The 23583-nt window shown below is 41.3% G+C and overlaps 1 protein-coding gene across 2 annotated transcripts in view; it reads left to right on the forward strand.

Annotated features, from left to right (window-relative positions):
* Positions 1–807: 807 nt before the first annotated feature.
* The window catches only part of arhgap21b (Rho GTPase activating protein 21b), a 36229-nt gene continuing 13453 nt past the window's right edge, over positions 808–23583 (forward strand). The window contains exons 1-8 of one of the 2 annotated variants that reach the window (XM_084369757.1): positions 808–998; positions 1981–2180; positions 9253–9432; positions 9602–9623; positions 15032–15124; positions 15617–15695; positions 15781–15835; positions 20266–21850. In XM_084369757.1, coding sequence (XP_084225883.1) covers positions 2109–2180; positions 9253–9432; positions 9602–9623; positions 15032–15124; positions 15617–15695; positions 15781–15835; positions 20266–21850 — 2086 coding nt within the window. In that variant the 5' untranslated portion in view covers positions 808–998; positions 1981–2108. Of the gene's footprint in view, positions 999–1980; positions 2181–9252; positions 9433–9601; positions 9624–15031; positions 15125–15616; positions 15696–15780; positions 15836–18422; positions 18887–20265; positions 21851–23583 lie in introns of those variants that run through there. The other variant, XM_084369758.1, reaches the window with a different exon arrangement.

Consider the following 23583-nt stretch of genomic DNA (forward strand, 5'->3'; position numbering starts at 1 on the left):
GGTTATTTAACCTAATTTTAGAAGCAGTTCACAGTATTGCTCTGCCTGTAACATTTACAAATTATTTTCCAAGGTTTCTATCCACAGTAAGAGCCACTGGAAGAAGAAGTGGCTGGGAAGGACAGCTTTGTGAAAGTCTCCTCCCTGGACTGACCTCTGCAACAAAAGCTGCCAATCCCAGGAACAGGTGGTCCCTTATGTTGGAGAGGAATAAAGGGGACATTTGTCAGGGCCCTGAGAATCTCAGCACTTATTTTAGTCCACAGCTACAATATGTTTACGATTGTGTGTGTGTGGTGTATTTAATTTAAATAATTTGCTTTGGGGGGGGGGGGGGAACAATGGCAGCACGATGAGAGCTGAGATTATACGCAGTGTGGTATGTGTGAACTCGCATTCCTCATCCACTGCCATCCACATGCCAGCCCCGCTCGACCTCACTGTGAACCAAGACATGTGACCCCTCGTTCAGCCTTGTTGTTGGCGTGAAACGAAGGCGAGTAAGACTGTAAAACCCCTGAAATGTGACATGTTGAGTATGTTTTTCTCCTCTGTCATCCCGAAACTCGCTCCGCGCTTCCTCCGCGTCGCTGAACTCCGTTGAAACGGTTGGAAAACGCACCACCTTTTCAGCAGTGCAGTGCAGCGAGCGGCGACTATTTTTTTTTGTAAACTCGCGCCTGATTGGCTCGCTCGGATACAACGCCGCTTGTGATTGGCCGACAGTGTCCTGTTGACCGAAGGTGGACTCCCAGAGAGTCGGGGACGCTGGAAGCGAAAAAAAAAAAAAAATTCCAGCTACAAAACTACACCATGCGCCTCCCCTGAGTGGGGTTGGAATAATCACCGGGAAGACGCTTGTACTCAAAGTATATTAAATTATGACAACGCCTGACCGTCTTGGTGCTCCCACGCTATGATTTTACTTCATCTACTCGCTTTTACGGACAACCGCCGCCGCCGCTGCCCGCCTGTAATGACTCCTCACAACTACACAGGTAACTTTGTTTTAACTCCAGCCGTTAGCATGGATGCTAACCGCAGCGTTAGCAGCCTGTTGCCGCAGTTGGCTGTTGCTTTTGCCTACTTTTACGAGCTTTTACAGGCAGCGCTCGCCTAGTATGTAACGCAGAAAGTGACCACGGCAGCTCATGCCGTCCTTTTAACCTTTTTTGTGGTGGTATTTTATTTAAAAACAACAAAGCAAAAGCTCCTTTTGTTGGTCGCTTGAGAACAACAGCTCGACACGCTCTGCTCGAGTTGACCATCGATCTCAAACAAGAGAAATTCAAATTCACCATCTTTAAATCACACGTTCAAGTGGGTCTGTCCTATCGAAAACATTATAAAGACTTTAAGTGACTTGTGTTTCAACTTATATTCTCGGTTGTGTAGGTGTGTTGTAACTTAATTTTAAATGTGACGGACCTTTATGTCGTCCGTAGTCCACTTGTTGCTGGTCATTCATTATGCAGTGTTGACTCTCCACGTTGTTGTGCTTCATGCCGATGACAACAAGCTGGTATTCTTGTTGTGTGAATAATGCCGCGACGATGTGTCTCAAGCATGTCCACGAAACTTCAGGTGATACTCGATGAAGTGTACATTTAGTTTAGAGTACTTTTGAACCAGTTACTACGAAGTTGTGCTCACATTTCATCAAGTTGTAGATGTGATCAATCCAAGCCAGGCTCGGTGTAAGGCTTTAAGTCAGACAAGAGACACACAAGCATCTGGTAGAAAATATCTTTATGTTAGGACCTGTTGCATAATGTTGATTGTCCAACATTAAGCACGGATGGTCTACTATTAGGTGCCTGAACAACAGAGGTATTGATTCATGTTTGTTTTTAACTGTTTGAGATACCCTATCTGAGCAGTTCATTTTAAGACATGTCTGTACTTTAACAAAACAAAATGCAGCAATAACACATCTATCTCTTTCCTTCTTTTCTTTTCTCTTTTTTATTTTTATAACAGGTGGATTAATGAATCAAGCAAGAATGGAGGTGTAAATCGGACAAAGTGGAACATATTTTCTTGCATCCTGCTGGAGCTACCTTTTCGATGTGGCCGTTCACGGATAACTGGATTTTAAGTTTATTTGAATGATGGCATCACGTTGGGTTCATTCTTGTGAAGATGATGAGAGACAACAAGCGAGATCTTCTTTCTGTGAGGTAAACACAACAACTCCAACCCCAGACTTTGTATATAATTTGTCAAATGATGAATGACATTTTTTTCAAATGGTGGTCATGAAAGTGATTTTTGGGGGCAACTGACTCTCTGGTCTCTGTGTCTTCAAAGTTTGGTCTTGGTGTGGGGGTAGTAATGTGTTTGACACTTTGGCCCAGCTGTCTGTGCTTGTAACAACTCCTGTTGGATTGTTCTGCTCTTTATCTCACCAGTGCCTCATTATTTTGCGTCTTTTGGTAATCATAGCTGTCAGATATATGCCAGAAGTTTGTCTATGCCTTCCCATTTTTTACTTGGGTGGATCATCGTCGATTACAGGTTTCAGTCGCAGATCTGTTCTTAATTATATTAGAAATTTTTATCAAAGTCATCGCTGGAGGAAGTGGGAGGAGACAATGGCATTGAAGCAGATAATTCAAGACCCCGTCTTTCAGATTTTAAGCTGTGACCCCTGTTAAACCAGACAGGACACCATCTGCTCCTCTGAAAGCTTGTCTCCTGAATGAGGACCTTCAATGGTAAACTAGGTAGCCAGCCCGTACTCTTTGAAATGGAAGGGCACCTATTTATAGAATCCATAGTTTTCTTTCATTTTCTCGATTGCCTTTAATCTAATATTCAGCTCTCCACTTAAGCCTCCCTGCTTTTCTGTGAATAGTCTGTTTATCAGGGATTGAAAGCTCCTTATGTTGTTACTTCTAGTAGACTCCATGTACTAAACTAAATTTGATTTTAGACCATTGAGGAGAGCAAAGCATATCTTGGTACTCAAGAAGATATTAAGTCACTTAGCAAGTAATAGACTCAGTTTTATTGGGTTTGTTTTTAATTTGTTTATATTTTTGAGTTTTTCTAGAGCCCTGAAAGTGGATTTTTAGTATTAAACACAGCTAGATGTCATTCAGAAGCCATGCTGAAGAGACGGCTTGTGTTGAATCCTCTGTCACAGCCAAACAAACAAAACAAACTGAGATGATGTGCTTACATTTGCATTTATGACAATCTGGATACAGCCTCATAATTTCTAAATAGGTTTAATGAATGAATGTAATAGCACCTAACAATTCTGATGCAGAAACTGTGTTCATGTTCCCTGAAAGTACTCAAGGCAGTATGCCGTGTTAGTATTCATTATGAAAAATGTTCTATCTTAAAGTGTTTTCTTTTTGTAAAGGATAGTACGGTGTGAGGGAAAAACCTCAGCACAGCGCAGTGCAGTCAGTGGAAATCCTTCTTTTAGCAGCCCCTCTAATAAGGCTACCACACAAACCAATTCATGTGCTAATTTTGAGCCGGAAACCCCCCTGGAGGTTTTGGTCCTGGGATTTTCTGGAAATGATGACACTGTGGAATTAATGACTTCAGAAGTTTGTTAACTGGATGATTTTTTTATTCACTTTTTGCAAAAAAAAAAAAAAAAAAAAGCCCTAAAAACAGCTTAAGGTTGCCTCAGCTAACAGAGTTCAGTCATCAGAGATCTTGATGATAGATGGGTGTGCCTTTGTTTTTATTCAGAGAAAGCATGGAGCTGTTGCTCTTGCAGGAGGAGGATTGGTTACTGTCTAAGATGTAGTGAAACACAAAGCGAACTTCAGCAAAAAAGTAGTTTTCAATGAACAGGAGTTGAGATCTTAAAATTGAATTCAAGGTGGATTTAAACCCTTTTAAAATAACAATTTTACTGTGCTGTATCACAGAAAATTGTATTCAGTCATGTTTATAAGATGTCTATTTTTCTATGTTAATATGATGACCTGTCCGTTAGCTTGTATAGTAATAATAATATAATAATATGTAATTACATTTTTTTAAAATCTAAGATTTTGTCTGTGCCTTGTGGTTTGTTTTCTCCCTCTACACTGGAGTGTTTGTCTGCTTTATCAGCTGAATAGTGCATGGTATTCAAACATTGCAGCTGAATCCAAATGGCAGACAGGGTTTGCTGAAAGTCTCCTTCCTCTTCTTGTTTTCTCTGGTCAATTATTGAGTTTTCAGTCCAGAGATTTGTTGTGTGATATATCTGTAGCAGGATTTTCTATTAGAGCCTTTTATTGTATCAAACTACATCATATGATTTATTCGTGTTTTCCATATAATGTGTCGACTGGTAGCTTTTTTTCATGAATGCAATCAGCTTGCTGTGAAATGAGAGTAAGATGAATTACTGTTTTGGATGATGAAGCATGATCCATACTTAGCCCTGTACGGGGCTATTGACAAACAGACCCCCCCGTCCCCCCATTATTGGCCTCATTAAAGCTCAGCGTTTATCTCATTTAGGCTGGCTGCCTTTCACAGAACCCCCTGTGCAGGCATCATATGGCTTACTGATGGCAATCGGAAGGGAAAATTGACAGTCAATTGGATAGAAGAAGTCTGTTACTTCCTGTGGCCTTATGGTTTTGTCTGCAATGTCTCAAGGGAAAACATAAGAGATAGGCGATGTGACTCTATTTTTCCTCGGTGCACAGATTCTGTGCAGTAAAAACGGCTATGTCATCTTAAATCCATCCTTCCAATCCAGGTGCTCAATGCACAGCTTTGGTAGAGCTTTGTGAGGAAAATAAATAAACAGCTGTGTTTCTCAAATCGCTCTCCTCAGGAAACCAAAGGCATCAGTAATTTAATCCCACAGATGAGAGTGGGGATGTTTAAACAGTCCAGTGTTGTGGCTGAATATTGCAGACAGGTGTCTTGTCACTACAGCACTATTTCTCACTGAGAAGGCATAGTTGCTGGCCTGTTTATGTTTATTTTTTAATTCATTTTTATTCTGCATTTAGACTTATACGAGGATGATGCATATCTCTAATTCATCCAGTGTTACCATTTCCTGCAGTTGTTAGATTATCTGTTTATGTGCTGAAACACAGTTTTACTTTCAGTATTTGACTATGACAGCCCCTTTTTGGATGGTCAGTTTCTTTGTCCAGAAAAAGAAATGGTCATAGCGTTGAATCAGTGTTTGGCTGACATATTGTAAAGGATCACAAATAGGGCTGGGTGATATGGCCTTTAAAAAATAACTATATACTTGTAGGCTATGTTCTGATACACAATATTTATATCTTGAAAATTTGAAATCTCGATTATCTGTATTCCAACAACATTGTAGGGATGCCTATTTGTACTTTCTCAAAAGTAATCAGAAATGTGGTTAAAGGCAAGTATTAGAGCAAGTAGTAGTCTCTGAATCTCTGAACTATGAACATACATTTTAGATTTTGAATGAAACTAGATCTCGCCCAACTCTACAACTGGTAAAATACAAGTCATGTTCCCCCCCTCATGGAGCCACCAGGGAAGTTTAAGTCATCTTTCTGTTTTTGGACAATGATGCTCAAAGAATGTTAATGAAAAAGCATTTTGGAAAGACACCCTTCATGAACAGCCACCACATGACAATTCTCTGTCCCATCTGTATGTTACAACTAGAAGTGCGGCTCGCACAAAACACACCACGACCATACATAGGCCGAGTAATGATGCCCCTAACCTTGTCTTACACTAAAAGGCTGGAACGCCCAGGGCTCACCAGTGGCCCTCTGTATCATTATCTTAGGCTTTTCACAGTTAAGTGCTTGGTTTGGATGGGATGTGGTGTAGAATGTAGCAGCCCACAGAGAACTAGGTTTCTTCACATTTTAAGGCTATGTACCGATGTTTGAGAGCTGATGTCATGCAGTGCTTGTAATGTGTCATTTGGTGATGTCAGCAGAGGTTTTTTAAACATACAGTCCATGCGGTGTGGTTTTTATAATACTTGTTGAAAATGGTGGAAATTCCAGTTTCTTTTTCAGTGTGCACATGGCCTCTAGACATCAACATTTGTGGTGTGTAAACAGCTGTGCACGCACAGTGTTTCCCCTAAAATGTCTGATGTTGGTAGGAGTTATTGGTTTTGTCTGCCCTCTAATCTCTGTGGTGAGGGAACCACAGATGTAGTCACCTTATAATCTCTCTGAAAATGACCACATGTACTACCATGTCACTTAATATGATACAAACAGTGCACGATTTGTTGAACAAGAATAGAATTTGAACAGCTTCAATCTCAGTGGGTCTGGATTTGTATTCATTGCTCATGGCAAAATGCATCTAATAAGATTTTTCAAAAAATTGTCCATGCATTTGTATGGTAGCCGTCCATATAGAAGGGCAGAAATCTAATAAAAAAACTGGCACTGTAGTTGTACTCATGCCATTATGTGTTTGTTATTTAGAGATGTGTATACAGAATAAAGCTAGAAAGATCCCCATAAGGCCAAATCAATAGTCTTAGGGCCTTGACACCAGGCCCACTGTTGGGCAATCTCGGGGCCGCCGCTGAGCGTCTGTGGCCCTAGTTTTTGCTGTGTGTCCCGCAGCATTTGCACTAGTCAGCCTTTGTTGGCAGCTTCTCCAACTGGTGACATGGAGAATCATTTCCACTCATGCAGGTGCAGAACGTACAAGGTAGTTGGCTGTCAGCTGAAGATTTTGTGGTTTGTTCAAGTGCAGCTTTTTGGCTGAGACACAGGTGACGTGAGGTGACGCAACTCTAGGCCTTCACCTCAGCTAGTTGTCTGGGCCTTAAGTCTCTTCAACTTTCCTGCTTGTCTAATGCAAATATACTTTCAATTTTAAAAAAAGGGCTCAGCAATGTCCTAAAACATCTGGGCACTGTAGTTTTGTAGCATGTCATTCGAATAGTGCATTTGATGGGAACTATTTTCAGCTGCAGATTAATTCACATTTGGTGTACTAGTAAATATATTTATGGCAGCAGGATGATGTAAGTGGATTGACTCAATAAAGAATGATGAAGAAACATATCAACCAGAGCACATCCTTGCACTGGTTTATTAATGTGTTTTTAATGGTTTTTGGACATCAACAGACGTTTATGGAATAGAGGAATGATCTACAGTATATCAGGCTTTTGCTACACAGGCAGTTTCCTGTGTGATTTGTTGACCAAAAAAACCTAGAATATCACCAGAATAACTGGGATCTGGTGGTTGAAATTACTGTTCCCACTCTGAGACACAGGACTGGTCACTGCTTGAATCTAGGCGCTTTCCAGCAGAAGATTAAATGCTTTCTGAAAACTCTCTCCCAGCTGCCTCACCCAGTGTAAATATCAGTCTAGCATTCTGGTGATTCATAAATGGCTGAGAGCCATTCATTTGTGGGCAGGAGAGGACAGGTGCGTATTTTGATTTGGGTGTTCCTTTCATGTGCTTTTAGACCATTTTCTGTAAGTAATCTCATAATTTTCTCTGTGTTGATTCCCTTTTTGACCTTCTGTCACAGTTATTTGAAAGCATTATTAATCTACACCAGGGCCTTGCTGTGTTCTCCATCCTTTAATGGCACGATTTTAAAAGATTTTTATTACATCAGTGGAAAGGAAGATGGGGAGGGAAATGTTGGTCTGGAATTTATTGACCTGGAATGTCGCAGCAGTATTAACTATGCAATGATAACACTGCTTGGCATGCGTCTGTCAGGAGACCCACACCCCCCTGCTGTCGTCCAGATCTAAAGATCAGAGGGTTGGAAATTGCCCCGTTGCACTGGCTGCTAAATCAGTTCCAGTAGACTGGGATTGGCTTGACCCGGAGACATGAGGGAAGCTATGCAGGCATTTCAAACATCCAGTGGATCTATTGTCATATCACCAAAAGCACGTCTCCGGGTCTGGATTTGAGTGTTTTCTAGCTGCATTAAAGCACCCAGAGCTGGTACAGACACAGGCTGCAGCATGAGAGTGCCAGTATCACAGAAAAGCCAAAGCTTAGTTATGCACAGTAAAACCTGTTTTGCGAGTTTCATCAAACTTAAATGGGTGTCAGCTGCACCTGCAGCTCCATTTCCCAGCCAGTCACAGCAGTGCAGTGGGTCCATGCGCTCTACAATATGTACGTTTTTACTCTATATATCTATTTGAAAGCTGTGCTTGTTACTGAAAATATATTTTCATTCAAGTAGTTTGTTTTACTGCCTCTTTCTGGAATATATGGTTAAAGATCATGTTGCCGTTTGCTGAGAAGCATTGAAACTTTCTGCAGAGAGTAACATGCTTTAACTTGGTACAGACCTCCAGGCACACAATGTATTTCTCATGAACCTGTGAGTGTCAGGTTGTTCATCCTGCGACATATTCAGAGCAGTTGAATGAGATGGTGGTTTTAAGTTGGTGTGAGCAAACTGTTCATGTTTGTTTGTTTAAATGTGGTTTTGGCTCATTTGCTACTCCCTGCAACAGCTGGATCGAGTGGGAGAGCTGTTCAGATTTATTTATTCCTCTTTTCTCAGTTTTTCAGGATTTTTTGTTGTGTAACTGCATGTAGTAGAAAAACCTCTTGCGAAATTCTTTGTTTATGGTGGTTTATCTCTGTTTACGTTAACAGGCAGGTAATTCACGCTGATTTTCTGACATTTAACTCAACATATCTGCCCAGGCAGAGATAGCGCAAATGCAAGCTCATCAAATTCCTCACATTGTGGGGAACAGTCTATGCTTCAGGGGGGAGGGGGAGGGTTTGTTTGAGACAGGGTGAGGAAAAATACTTTTTCACTGTGGAAATACAAGATTGTTTGAACAGAGGTGTTCCTGAAAGTTGTACTGGAGCAGGGAATATGATACAGGGAGTTCAGAGTAAAGGGGGGTGTTGCCGCACACACGATACCACAAAGGTGTGAGGCTATAAATAGCCAGTAAACACAGGGGTGGGTGTCTGAAGCCCTGAAGCTTGACATGCTCTACTCTCCAGCTGTGAAAATAGAGTATCATGACCTGACTGTAAACACTGTTCAGCTAGGGACATTTCTCCCATTCTCCTCTAAACCATGTTCACCTGTTATGAATGATATGGGGCTTTATTTGTGCTATAGTTTTAGTTACATTGTTTTTTGGATTTTAGAACTGGTGTTTTCCAGTATTTACACTTTCAATTTCAAGATTTCACAAAATTCTTCATTACATTTTTTTCAGATTTACTGTCAGTGTTAAAGTGAAAGTACAACTTCTTAATTTCAGTTCTTTTCTCCTCTTTTGTCTTTGTGTAGAATGAATCTCCAGAGTGGAGAAGCTTGCCTGATTCTCCTGCAGCGCAATACCAAACAGAAGAGGAGTTCTCATGGCCGAGACCTAAAACTGTGCTTTTGCGTCGAACTTCCCAAGGTTTCGGCTTCACCCTGCGCCACTTCATCGTGTATCCACCGGAGTCGACCATGCACTGCTTCCCGGTAAATTTCAGACTTTTGATATTAAACTTGTCAGACGCTTTCATGAGATTCATACTCTTGGGTATTATTTACGCATCATGTAAGATTACACTGAGTCAACAAAAAGCCTGATAACCTAAATTCTATTACCATGAGCACCAAAGTCACTTGAGTATTTCTGTTTTTACAGGAGGAAGATCATGGCCGCAGAGGTAAGCAGAAACACTCAACTGTTCCTCGTCATGCATGCCCTTCAGCACTGCTGAGTCAGAGCAGTGCCTCTGACTTCTAATGACTCTTAATCCATCCACTCTTTGACTCTCTTTGCTTCCTTATGCGATGAGAACAATGTAACTCCTGTGTGTCACTGACCTTTGTGGAGGCATGAAAGGTTTGGTCAGCACCACCTGTTTCTGTCCTGCACCGACCCACCTCTTCATATTGTTTCACTTTGTTGTTCTTGCTGCTTTTCTCCCCCACCATAGAAAGGCTGTCAGAAAGAGATGGCCTCAATTTTACTGGGTTGCGTGTGTTTGACCCTCTTTCCCCATGTTATTCTCATACAGTTCTGTTTTTCCCTGTTTCATAAGGGACAAACCTCTGGCAGAAGTTAATGTTGATTCGGTCACCATTTTGGCATGCCCAGTATTAAAAAAAAATGTTTTGGTTCTTACTCCTTTTGTCATTTTTCACAAGAACACAAAAAAGTTATTAAAAGGTGACAAAATGTGGTCATTTTTAAAGGTTTTCCAGTCAGGTATGCCTTCCTTTTACAGCCAGTTAATGTGAAAGTATGTACCCTGTAAATATGGTAAATAATATCATATTATACGGTAATGACCACTAATAATAAGTAGGTAATAAAAGGGTATAAAGGTATAAAAGCTGAAACACTAAGAAAAACATCCACTAGTACCCATCAATTCAACTAAGAACCATTAGTGTGTGACTAGTTAGGTTGGGTAATGACTCAGATATTATTCCGTACTTCATAGGAAAGTAGACAATACTTTCTAATTCTTTGCAGCACCTCCTCTATTATCCATCAATTCAAGTTACAATTGTAGTTATCCAAGGTTTATGTTGGTGATAGCCTAAGCTTAATAATGGGTATACGTATCATTGAAGTTTGATGTTTTTATAGAAATGACAGCTGCATTTATCATGACTCTGCTTTTGCTGAACACAGAGCTCATCATTTTTTACTTAAGTTATATAGTTGTTTTCCTGCCCCCCAACTGATCCAAACATATAGGTCATTATCAGTGTTTGTGTGTGTGTGTGTGCACTGCTTTATAATAATGCATCACAATTTGAATTTTGTCCAGCAAGACTTTGTAAGTCTGAAATTGTTTCTGTCTGTGTGGTTGCCAAGAAGGGAAGCTTTAAACTGTGAAATCTTGCATGAAATTTCTCATGAAAGATGGAAAAAGATTCACTTTACTTAATTAGGCTTTCCTAAGTAGAGTATATTTTATTTAGATTTTGTGATAGGATTTCTTTCCTTCTCTTTTGACTGTGAGTTGATATCCCAGTTGCTTGTTTGTGGGCTTAACACATTGTTTAGTCTGTTGCCATTTGTTCACCACGCAGAGGTTGCTGTAACTGGAATTCGTCCAGGTGGATGTTGGTAATTCTATCAGACATTTATTTTTCTTGGGGAGGAAAATTGTACAGGAAAGCAACACTGTAATTCCTTTTGCACATGTTGAGGAAGTGAATTATTATTTGCACAAGTAATACCTTGTTTTCATTACACATTGGGAAACCCCATGAATCTGTTCCAACTTTCCTCAGTCATGTACAGTTGTGAAATGGCGAAGAAGTGATACTGTCAAGATCACAGTATCTTTTACCGAATTGCACAATATGTATTGACATGTAACACAATGCAGGATTATTGGTGCTTCTGAGAAGATATTTTCCTATGAAAATTGATAAATGAAAATCATCAGTAATGAAATATGGCAACTCTAACAGGTAAAGGCATGTATAACCAATGACTCACAAGACAAGCAGCTCAGATATTAAAGTCATATGACTGTAAAGCAGTCTTTTTAAAGTCAGATACACTAAGCAGTAAAATAATAACCAAAAACGCTTTGTCACCAAGCGACCCCGTTGATTAACTGTATGGTTCAATGGAGCACGTTGGCTTGTTGTGTACTACGACATGAAATATATCCCTTGTTAGAAAGCAGACATCAGAGTCACATGGCCATCTGCACACACTCGCCGACGCATGCTTGAATTTGTTCGCTGTCCAGTGCTAATGATAATTGTAGCTCTCATCCAATTAAAATCCTGAATGGACTGTGTATGATGTATGTGCGCAGCGTGTCGAGTAGATGGCCACACACGCATGCACCAGCAAGACACAGGCAGGCTGTTGAAAATCACAACATAGAGACTGCTGTAAAAATGATTTGTTTCTGCAACATCTCTCCATAACCACATGATGAAATGGTGTTATGTGGTGTCCCAGTTCCAAATTTGAGTTTTTGTTTATGTGACCTCCTTTGTGATTTCTGTAACAACAGGGAAGTGCTGGAGCTTGAACACAGAGCTTGCTTATCATCCAGACTAAAACTTTATGATAGACTACAGGAGAGCCAGCTCCAGTTAAAGCAGTAATGGTTTATATTCCAACACAAAACTAAAACACTGTAGAAGACCTAGACTTTTTAGGTTGGAGCTTTGCTGTTTCGGTCTGAGTAAGCCAGAGAATATTAAAGAATCCTGGCAGTTGCGTAATGCTGGACACAGGGCTGGTAGGCAGGAAGCCAGAATTGAGGAAGGAAGAAAAAAAGACGACCTGAGATGAATTTAAGTCCAGACTGGGCTAGTCTGTTCACAGTATCACACCAAAGAAATAGAGATGCTGGCTGGCAATAAGCAGCAATCAAAAGAAATGAGGAGTGAGCCCGCTGACATATCGCTAATTCATCTAATGCAATGTCTTCTTTATATTAATATACTAATACTAATTACTAGTATATCAAGGGTAACTAATAAGTCCTTTTTCTGAGAGTGGGTCTAATAATTTTACAAAAGCTGTATCATCAGCTCAGAAAGTTAATAACAACACACATACTACACATGCTACACATGTCCATGTGACATTTAAGAATTGTAGGAACATTTATAGCAGGGTGTGGAAAGTTGAAATGGGTTGTTCATGGGCAAAACATTCTTATTATGTTCAGTATTGGAAAAAATCTTGTATCTACCAAACAACAACTTGGAACTGCTCTGTATTTTACAACAGTCTCTAAGCCATGGGATCATCTCCTCCTTTGACTGTTGCTTCCTGAATAGATTAATGACGTCATTGTGATGATAGCCCTTGGACACGACTGATCATTCAGATGAATTGTGGTTTTATACTGAAGAGGGCAATATGTGTCAAAACATGGATTTATGAATACAAGTATTGCATCAGAGTTATGAGTTTTACACTCTCATTCCTCCACAGTGCAGCAACGCCATCAATTCTCTTATTGTATTAGAGTCTGCTGCTTCCCAATACAAAGCTCCTCTGTCACAACGCTGGGGTCAAGTTTGGGTGCACTTGTGATCTAATGTTTTCTTGTCAACTCTTCACTCCTTCACATGGAGAAAGGCTGTCTTTTACCTCAATTACAGCTGACTCGTAACCTGTCGTTGCTCTAAGTGCTCAGGCGTCGAAGTTGGTGTTGAATTTTAAACGAGGTAATTTAATGAAGGCTTTAAGATGATTTTTTTACTCACAAATCAGGCTGCAGTACTTTTTTTTTAAAATGGTCTTTATAGGCTTTACGGTGAACGAGGACAAACATGAGCCAACTGTAGTCACTTCAGGCATATCATGTTCTTTACCAGGCTTAATCTCCCTGTGTTTGCCAAGTGATTAAAATAGTGCAAATGAAACCTGGCAATGTTTTAATTTGCCTGCACAGGGGTTTCTCTGGATTTAAAGAAACATTTTTTGTGTCTCTGTCCTGAACACAGACAGATGAAAACAATGTTGATCTTTGAACTTTGGGTAATTTAGCAAACACAAAACATTCCCAAAAATGTTGAGTGTTTTTTTAAAAAAATGGTAAGGTGTCAACAACACTAGTTAGGTGATAAGTTTATGTATGATATTTAATGTTGGGTGGTGCTGCAGACCATAAAGAATGCATTTTTATTGCCTAGGGCAGTCTTGTAGAGCAAAGATAAATCTAGTCTGACTGCTTTTAGAGTGCTGTAAGAAGAAAGCGCCATTGTACACATTGTACAGTTGTATTATCTAAAGTTATGTAAGCTAACAAAGGCAAAAACTGAGGTGCTGCCTGCAATTATACATTTAAATGCTCGAGGTGGCTCATATATGAAAAGCTCCATTGTGGAGATGGTGATGGTGATGCAGCTCTACTGTATGCCACCAGAGGGAGCATGTCTTTTTGCTGTAGTTATATGGGACTCCTGTTGCAGTATTACATAATGTGAGTCCCCAGGATGTGATTCTGCATGAGTAATCTCGTGTGTGGAAGAGGGAAAAATGGAGTCCGTCTGTCTTTGTGAGGATTTCAAAGGTTGACACATCATTTTTTCATTATTATTGCTTAATTAACCACAGAGTAGTATTAAGCCACCTGTTTGCTTGTTTCCCCCTCCAGTGCCTAAAACACAACATTCAAAAACAGCTGGTGATATTGTGTTTTCACAGCGCCAAAAGTCTGGCTTCCTATTCATTTGTGTTTCAGTTGACACTAATAATGCTTCAACTCTTTTGTCAATTAAACTCAATTTTAAACAACTTTTGTTACTACATTTGTTTTTAAAACTCTCACGCCTGTTGTCATGCTGGCCTTCCCGACCGCTGTAGTTTGTGAGCCATCGTGCACTGACTCACTACCAGAATGTTAACTACTGGGGAAGGATTTTAGCCACTCTTTGGCTGTGCCCAGAGCTATTTCTCAGTTTATAAGGAAAGAGTGGGAGTTGTGCAGCTGAGCACACTGTCACTCTACCTTTTCTCAGTCTCTTTCTCTCACCCCCTCCCTCTTTCTTTTCTTTCCTTCTTTTTTTCTGCAGCCATGCAGCTGCTAGGAGACAGGAGCAGCATGAGCAAACAGGTTTCCTCTCTTTAGCCGCTTTTATCCACCTCCCTAAAACCACATCATTTCCCCCTATTGAGATCTTTCTTTTCTCTGAACCTATTAATGATCACATCTATTCAAAGCCGGTATAATGTGGGCACGCACTGGCCAAACCACAGTGTGTTCTGCTGTCATAATGTTGATTCACATGCCTCCAAACCTTGTGACAAACCTCCCAGTTTCTATCTCATTCTGAAGCACAGCCGTTCTCTCTTCTCACCTAAATGTCATGGAACAATTTACTGCTCAGTCTGGTGCTCATTCGTAGGGTTTGAAGGTGTTGTTTTTCACATTTCAGGTTCAGCCTTGGTGCAAGTGAGCGGTTGTAAATGAACCTTCAGTATAGCGCTTCTTGTATTAGATATGAAGTTGTTATTTGTGTTCTTTATATCCTTGCTTTATTTGTAGGAAAAAAAACTTCAGGTAAAACAAGCTGATTTTATATGCTTCTTTGTATACTTGTTGTATAATGTATACTGACCTGTTTCTTTCAGGGAGACAAAGGAATAGGCTAGAACCAATGGACACCATTTTCGTGAAGCAAGTGAAGGAAGGTGGCCCTGCTCACGGAGCTGGGCTTTGTACAGGTAATATAAATTTTCAAACTTTGCGGTCCTTCTTTAACCAAAATCTATAAGAGATTTTCTGGGATGTTGTAAGTACTCAGTAGTCATGATATGACACCATCCCAGGCGTGATCCTGTAAATGATGTCACACAGAGCAGAAAACTTCCTCTAAGCTAGTGCACTGATGTTTCAGAGTTTTGCAAGCAGAAGAGAAAAAAGTGCAAGGAGTGCACTTTTCAGCAGTGGCCTGACAGTACTCCTGCTGTGAAGCAAAACATTAGGGGCCATGTAGTTGCAGGAAAGTGCTCTTTTTTAGTTCTCCTTTTATTGAGTAGAGTCCCCAGTGATTTTATGTCTTAGTGGATACAGAGAACCATCAGCACAGTAACTGTAAACATCAACATCAGGTGAGGTGACTGAACCTGTCTTCAGAAAAACACCCTGCAGTCTTTTTCTGCCTCTCTCTGTCTCTCTGTTACTGATGTCATTACTGCTGTTTTAACATCTTTCAGGTGATCGACTTGTGAAGGTGAATGGAGCGAGTATCATCGGGAAAGCCTATTGTGAGGTCATAGCCCTGATCCAAGACAGGTAAGTTTACATATATATCTGTATGGATGATGCTGGCCAGTTGGTGTATTTTCCCTGATTTAAATCTCTTTTCATTCCCCAACAGTGGTGAATTTCTTGAACTTTGTGTGATGCCAAAAGATGAGGATATTCTGCAACTGGTAAGTTTCTCGTTACCACCCTTTTGAAACAGAAAAGCTCTGTCTTAAATGTGTTTTTAAAACTGCACCCTGTTTGCTCCAGTCCCACAATAATCTCCACTAAGTCTGATCTCACAGAGCTGCTCTAGTTTAAGGTGTTCATGTTGAGGCAGTAGTCATGAGATGCAGGCAGCCTGCCTATTCCATCAGAGCTCTCTATCTAGGCCTCCTAATCAGGACAGAGCAGCATTTCTGTCCTCAACTCGCTCCTGACACTACTGCGGAAATGGCCTAATTGGATTGGCAGAGTGGGCATCATCTAAAATACCTACACCGACATAATATCATGGACACATCTATTAGTATAGATTGTTTATTATGACTTGCAACTGGCACAGAAGTTTTTTTTGCTAGAGTTGTCCTCAAACTCAGGTCTATATGGAGTAGACCTACATTAAACAGCCGAGTTGTAGAAAAAGTTGTTGTGTTCATTACTCTGACTGCATCTCAAGTCCTAAATATTTTAGGCAATAACCATCACTGCCTCACATGTTGGGTTACATGTGACTTCCCCAGTGTTTTGTTACCAGAGGCCGATTAACTTCTGCTAACTATCAAAAGAACCAACAAAATTAGAAGGGAGATTAAATTTGGAAAATGGAAACCCAACAAGGATATTGAGGGGAAAAAAGATCTTTTCTTGTAACTAATGTTTATGTCATCATCAGGTGACTGTGTAGTGACATTCACTTTCCATTATGACTGTGGTAACTATGACGGCCTTCAAGGAAACAGTTGGCTAATACAGTTGCTGTTCCACTTCCACCATGAAAGCTTCAAAAATATCTTGGAATGTTAAATAAGTAAACTTCAGGCTATAGATTGATAATCAGAAAAAAATATGTTTGTAAAAAAAAAATTAAAAAAAAAAAATACCTTGCACATCTGTTTCATAAGACATGTGCGTAGGAGAGGGCCAAGTAGATCTGTAGTTGAAAGCTAAATCCTGAACATTGTCTAACTTGCAAAGATACATTTACTAGGCCTTCATCAGGCAGGTTTTGACTGATTAAGGTCTGGTGTTGAGTCTTATTAATTTAAATAACTATAGTATAATAATTTTGAAATGTAAAGCTGAGTTGCATTGTTGTAAGTTTGGCACATCTTACGTATAAGCTGCATAGTTTCAGCAGCCAGTGCAAACGAAATAAAAGGGGAGAGATTCTCATGTGGTCCTCACGCAGTTGTTTTTTTTCTAGTTTGACTATCACTTTTTAGTCATTAAATATATAAGTTGTAATTGTCTTATTAAAAACACAATGTTCAACTCTGAAAATAAATATTCAATTGTTTGACATTTATAACTCACCCCTAATCCAATCAGGCTTCATATGATGTCTTCGTCCTTCTTCATCCTCACCTCGCTCTGCCAACATTTTTTAGAAAATTAAAAAAATTTAATGCGGTTTTTATGTCCCTAAATACCTCTTCCATTGCAGAGATACACCCCCATACCTGTGAGCACTTTAGATCTCTTCATTAACCTTTAATGCATGCTGCAGGCAGCTGTTTGCGGCTACTGTGCATCCTGCACATTCAGTGCAAAGCGAATGTGCACTCATCTGTTCCATATCTATAGCACGTTGTATTAAGTGCTTTGTCAGGATGCTCATCCATCTTCTCCCAAGAGCTTATTGTTATCTGATAGCCTGTTTATGAATTATATAATAATAGAGTCTGGCTGTTGCTTTACGTGAAATATTCCCTTGTGGATCATTTATGTCCAGATTGAAACCTCATAATTAACTTTATAGATAAATCAATGAATTATTTAGGAGTATTGCATCTGGAATTGCATAATCAATATCTATTGTTGTAACAACCTCTAATCTCTCTCTTTAAGCACCACACCCTCCCAAATATATGCATGCAGATATTCATCTGAAACACTAAAAAGGGTGTCAGTGATCTTAATTATTAAGGAATGATATTCAATCATGAATCAATTAAAGATTAAACTTGTAATGTCACAGAAAAATCAAGCATTATTCACATCCTCATGACCCTCCTCTCACATTACTATCAGTTAATTTTCTTCATTCTTATGACCAATGGACTGTTACTCCACCCTTCTTCCCTGTTAGGTCCTCCCCCTCTCTTGCCATTTTTCCTCTCCACCCATTTACACAGTCCTCTGTATCTTACACGTGTGTTGTGATAACACTGACCTCAGTATTGCACAATAAACAGCCAACAGCCACACAAAAAAATCTATTAATGTTGGCAGGCAAACTGACGACGGCTGTCCTTAAGAACAAGAGGATTAGTAGAGATGCAAGCAGGATGACAGTACACTGTAGGAGGCAGCACACACTGACTGCTAGGAGACAGGCAGCAGTTGCTTAGCAAAGAGAGGGAGAGAGTGTACATCCAGGGAGTGAAAAGAAAAAAAGGGAGGGAACTGTACGCTAGGAAAGCAGAGGAAATACAGAGCAGGGAAAAAAAGAGGGAACAGCATGAATGATGAGCTGAAACCGAGCAGATAAAATCAGCTGACTGCCCTGTGTTTTGAACAGGTTGATGCTAAGGGAAAAGGAGGGAGGAGAAAGCAGTGGGAGGGGGGAGCTGTACCATCAGAGCTGAATGTATAATCAGCAGCTGCTGCTTCTGTCATGTGAGCAATAGCAGAGGGAGGGAGAGAGAGTCATAGACTGGAGGCACCTTGTTCAGTTAGCGTAATATTCTGGCTGAAGATGGATAGAACCATGGAGACTTAACAGCAGCATGAGAGGAGAGCTTCTGCTCCTGCCACCTCACCCAGGAAAGACTGGCACAGGCAGGTCGTAACGTGGCAACCCCTGCTTCATCTCTGCTTCTTCGTCCCTCTGTAATGCTGCTGCAGCTCTAGTATATTTTTAGCATGTCAAGCCCAGGCATTGCTGTGGCCGTTTATTTTTATTTTTTTACAATGTGAGCATTTTGCTCTGCTGGCATCTCTACCACCCTTCTCCCTTGATTTGTCGTTTTCACATGCTGTAACGGCAGCCTTTTTCTCTGGAAACTACTAATCTGGTAAGCAAACAGCAGACTGGGTATCCACTTGACGGTGACATGTTGTGCTTGCTGTCTCGTTTTGCATGTGTCATGCATGTCAGCATCATCATTTTAGGATGTGGTCTTCATGTTGTACATCATTGCTATTTAGTTGCCGTGGTTAACCGTTTAACGGTCAGCTCTGTGTTGGTGATTCAAATGTGTAGACCGTAGAAATGGCCGATGGACTGTGTCTGCAGTACCTGTTAGATTGAGCACTCGAATTGGCATCCAGCTGGCATCTCAGCGAAGCCTCGCCCCTTCTTCATCCTCGCTGCCAGATGTCATTAGTGTGATAAAGGCCAGTGACCTCTGAACTCTCTTGCACACTCATGTTTGCACAAAGGGAGGAACAACTAGCATTGATTTCACTCACAGCTTTATGTAAGATTGTAATTTAACACCAGGTAGAAGGATCAAAGTCCTCATACCTTCACACGCCTCTCGATTGCTGTATGTGCAGTATGATATGAGTAAAACAGATAAATGTAGCGAGGCTTCCAAGTCCATAGAAATCTCCAGCATTAATTTTGGATTCATTGAAAAGGGTTTAATTAGTATCTGCAGTGAAATAGTATAGGCTTCCAAACCTTGGCCGATAATCAAGCAGGCTAAATATAGCACTTTCTCTATGAGGGATGGGCAACCTCCTGTCTGTCCGAGGTTATAGTCTGTCAGTCTGACGTGGGAAAATGAAGTTACCAGCTACCTGTCAAAATCTTTGTCAATTTTTACAGCACATTTTTAATGTTAACATGTTTGTTCAAATATGTTGATTGCCTTATCGTAACATTATTGATTTATTACACAATCTTTGCTGAAAATGTCACAGCACAGGCTAAATATTGGGTGCAGTAAAAATGAACACCATTCCACATTTATCTCATGGAGTTTGCAGTGATAGTCGTTGTTCATTTCTCCCATAGATTAAATTGTTTTTTCTGATATTGGAAATCCCAGTAGCAACAAACCATTGTTGCAGAGAACACAGGTGAGAATGGTGGAGAAAGACTTCTGTACCATAAACATATTTTTGCAACACTATCCTAAGTCTCAGTTAGTGAAAAATATTTTCTATGTTAGCGTATATAGTGCACCATCCAGTCATGGAACAGTGAACATAACCATGAGAACTCTAAATAAGGAGCAGATGAAGACCACTGACACCCCTGAACTGCTAACGCCTCCGCTCACTCATACTGCAACATGCACTGCCCACACACATGCATCCGGTAGCATTTGTAATATCACGCTTGACTTCTCTGCAAGCACCGAGTAGTACACTGTTGAATATTACACACACTTGGAAATGCAGCTTCTACTGATCTATTGTAACACTACTGTTCCTCTGTCTACAGGCCTACTCCCAGGATGCCTACCTCCGTGGCCACAGCAACTACAGTGGAACTGCTCGTCACATTCCTGAACCACCCCCAGTATGCTACCCCAGAGTAGACTGTAAGCCTACGGGCATGGCCCAGGCGACAGACTCCGCAGAGCAGGTCTGCCGAGGGCCAACCGCACCCCCTGACCATGGATACCGCAAGGAGATCACCGTGCCCCCATCTCCTCCTCCTCCGCCTCCTCCTCAATCATATCCAAAAAGCCAGATGAAAGTGTGCATGCGCAACGACAGCGTGAGGACAGTGGTGGTTCCTCCTGATACAGCCCACATGGGGCGAATGGGTCCAGCACATAGGATAGATTACATGGACCCTGTCTTTGTCAGGGGGAGGCCTGGGTCACTGGCCCAGTATCATCACCCACGAAAGGCTGATGTCTATCCCAGTGGTCCAGGAATGCATCCATATGGAGGTCAGGCACCTCACTACCCAGCCAACCATCAAAACATTGATTGGCGTACTTACCAAACGTACCGGGAGTACATTGACAACAAAGGAATCCATTCCCATGGTAGTCGGACTATCCAGGAGAGGCTGGATAATTTGCGGGCTACTAGTCAGACCGCCTTTGGCGCTGCTCATCACATTCCCCGAGGTGACTGGGGACCTAAGGGCATACGACGGAGGAGTACCTCACATGAACGATCATACCAAGGACCTCCACCCCACTTTCAGATAGCCCCACGCAGCGCATCGCAGGACCGCATGCTCGGTGCGGAGAGAATGAACCAAACCAGGAACTGGCCTCCTCGAAGTGTGTCCCAAGATGGCCTAATGCACAAAGCCCGGGCACGCTCCACGGACTATGTTGACCCTGCAGAGTTGGCTCGGCCCAGTGAGAGGAGAGGAGGGTATGGTAGGGCAGACCAAGGTACGAGGCCCAGCAGACAGTCTGCCCCCAGACACGCCATGCTCCACAGGCCTTCTGTTGGATACAGTGGTGGCATGAGGGGACCACCCAACCCCTCTCTGTACTCTAAAGGGCCAGATTCTCTTCAGACCCGCTCCTCACCCATGCTCTCAGACAGATCCTCACATTTTGGAAAGAGCACAAGTGCAGAACACTCTCTTACTGACCAAAGAGTTGCAGTCAAAGGAAACCATGCAGTCCACACTTCCCAACAAGGCCTAAGCAGGGTGCGGGCTGAAACCATGCTGCCTATTGAGGCAGGCAGAGAGGCAGCATTGGTAGGACACAGGTCTTCTTCGTGCTCTACCCCGAAACAGATGCCTCAGAGGCCAAGCATCCTCAAACCACCTCCCCTAGACCCACAGAGTCAGGTCAACGGGCGAAGCCCCACGGAGACCGGCGTCGTTCTTAGAGAAAAGCCCCCCTCTGGAAAGAACCCCAGCCCTCTGCGACACCCCTCCTACATCCTGGCAGTAACTGACGATGGAGCAGACTCTACAGCAGATGTGGCGGCGTGCTGGCTTCCCAACGATGCACGCCGAGAGATACGCATACGTCGCCTTGGGGAACAATGTCACACCTCGTGCTCCAGCAACCTGGATGAGTCTCTGGACTCAATCCCATTTATTGGTAAGAGAATAATCAGTTGTAAACCTTGACGCCCCACGTTGTCATGGCAACGGCAGCAGGCAGTAGTAACATGAGGGAGACTGGGCGTGCTGATACTGTAGCTAGTTGAAAGGCTTCTACCGTAGATGCTGATAGAAATCAATTCAAAATAGATGCATAGGACTGTGGAGCATGTGTAACTCTATAGTTTAATCATTAATCTAATTCAGTGTATTACTGTTACTGTTACCGTGATAAATGCTAAATGGGCTTGCATTTCAGCACTTTTCTAGTCTACAGACCGCTCAGAAGCGCTTTACAAACACTTGTGACATTCACCCATTCACACACACATTCATACACTGATGGCAGAGGCAAATGGCAAATAAATTAATCTTCCTGGGAAGATGTTATTAATCAGGTTTTGTGGCATTCAGAGATGTTTTGTGGGATATTCGGCTTAACTGGTGCAGAGTGAAGGATGGCTTAAGCCTTTTGAAATATATTGAATTTCTCCTCTTACTTAATACATTGTTTTCTTAGACGGTCTCCCTTCGGGATGGATTGCATTGTGGTTCAGTACTAGTCCCATAATGCATTTGTGGTGATTAAATGGAAGTCATCTCCGAAACAACTCTCCTACCATTCACATAAGAAGTGTTGGTGGTGCTTTAAACAGCTGTTTCATAAAATGTTTGAACTCATACTCTTAGAGAGATGATCAGAATGCTGTGTTTTGCCCTTTTGAAAAATACATTTCTAAACCTAGTCTGAATGTCATTGCATATACGTTCGGTGTATTCAGGCTTTTAAAGAGAATCTGTTGTAATCAGTTCAGCAGTGAGACATATTCATAATTGATAGAAGCTCTCAGCATATTTTCTTGTGTGGTGTGATGAGAGCATTGCTATAGCTACATCGCTGGAGGCAAGACTGAGTATGGAGATAGAGGAGCTTTTATATTTCTTAAATGTCATCTTGAAATCTACTGTCAGATTGAACATGCATCATATATTTTATGTTTAGATTTATAGTGTCTGTCTTTATGTTTGTCTTTCCCCATCTGTCTCTTATATTTATTATGAATGTTTGGGTGTCTGTCTATCCATCTGCCTCTCTACCAATCTTTCTGTAATGTAAAATGGAAATCACAGGTTCTGGGAGAGTGGATATTCTGTTATTTACAGTTAATCTTCTTTGTATTTGTCTTAGGTCTTAGTGTTACTTCTGTATGATTAGGCTGGTTCATCAGAAAAATGGTCAGTCCCCGAGCAAAAAGACACGAATCAGCGTAATGTAACTTCCGATCTACTTAAGCTTTGGAAGGTCGCACAGTACAGGAAACGTTTTGTTCTCTGCAGGTAGCCTGTATGGAGGAACTAGGTCACAGGCAGAGACGGTACTGGAAGGTTTTAGTTTGACCCATGGGAGAAGAGTTAGTTTCTGAGTTTAATTTGGGTCTTTTGAAGCAGTTTGGTGTAGGATAAATCGAACGTATGGTACAAAATTAATTTAAAAGATGTTTCTTATTCACTAATCTCAAAGATTAACCCTCAGAGGCCTGCTCACTTCTGTTGATTTTACATCTTTTATAATATACACGCAGCTGTCAGTTTATTGTGTACACCACTTAAAAGCAATGCACTCTAAAGCCCTATTTGCATGGGCCTAGTATGACCAGGTCACCTCATAGAAACAGCCAACTCACGTCTGTGTTTGTGTAACACATTTACACAGGATAAGCAAAGTCTGTA

This window comes from Pagrus pagrus (genome assembly GCF_965226575.1).
Source record: "Pagrus pagrus genome assembly, chromosome: 12".
NCBI lineage: Eukaryota > Metazoa > Chordata > Actinopteri > Spariformes > Sparidae > Pagrus > Pagrus pagrus.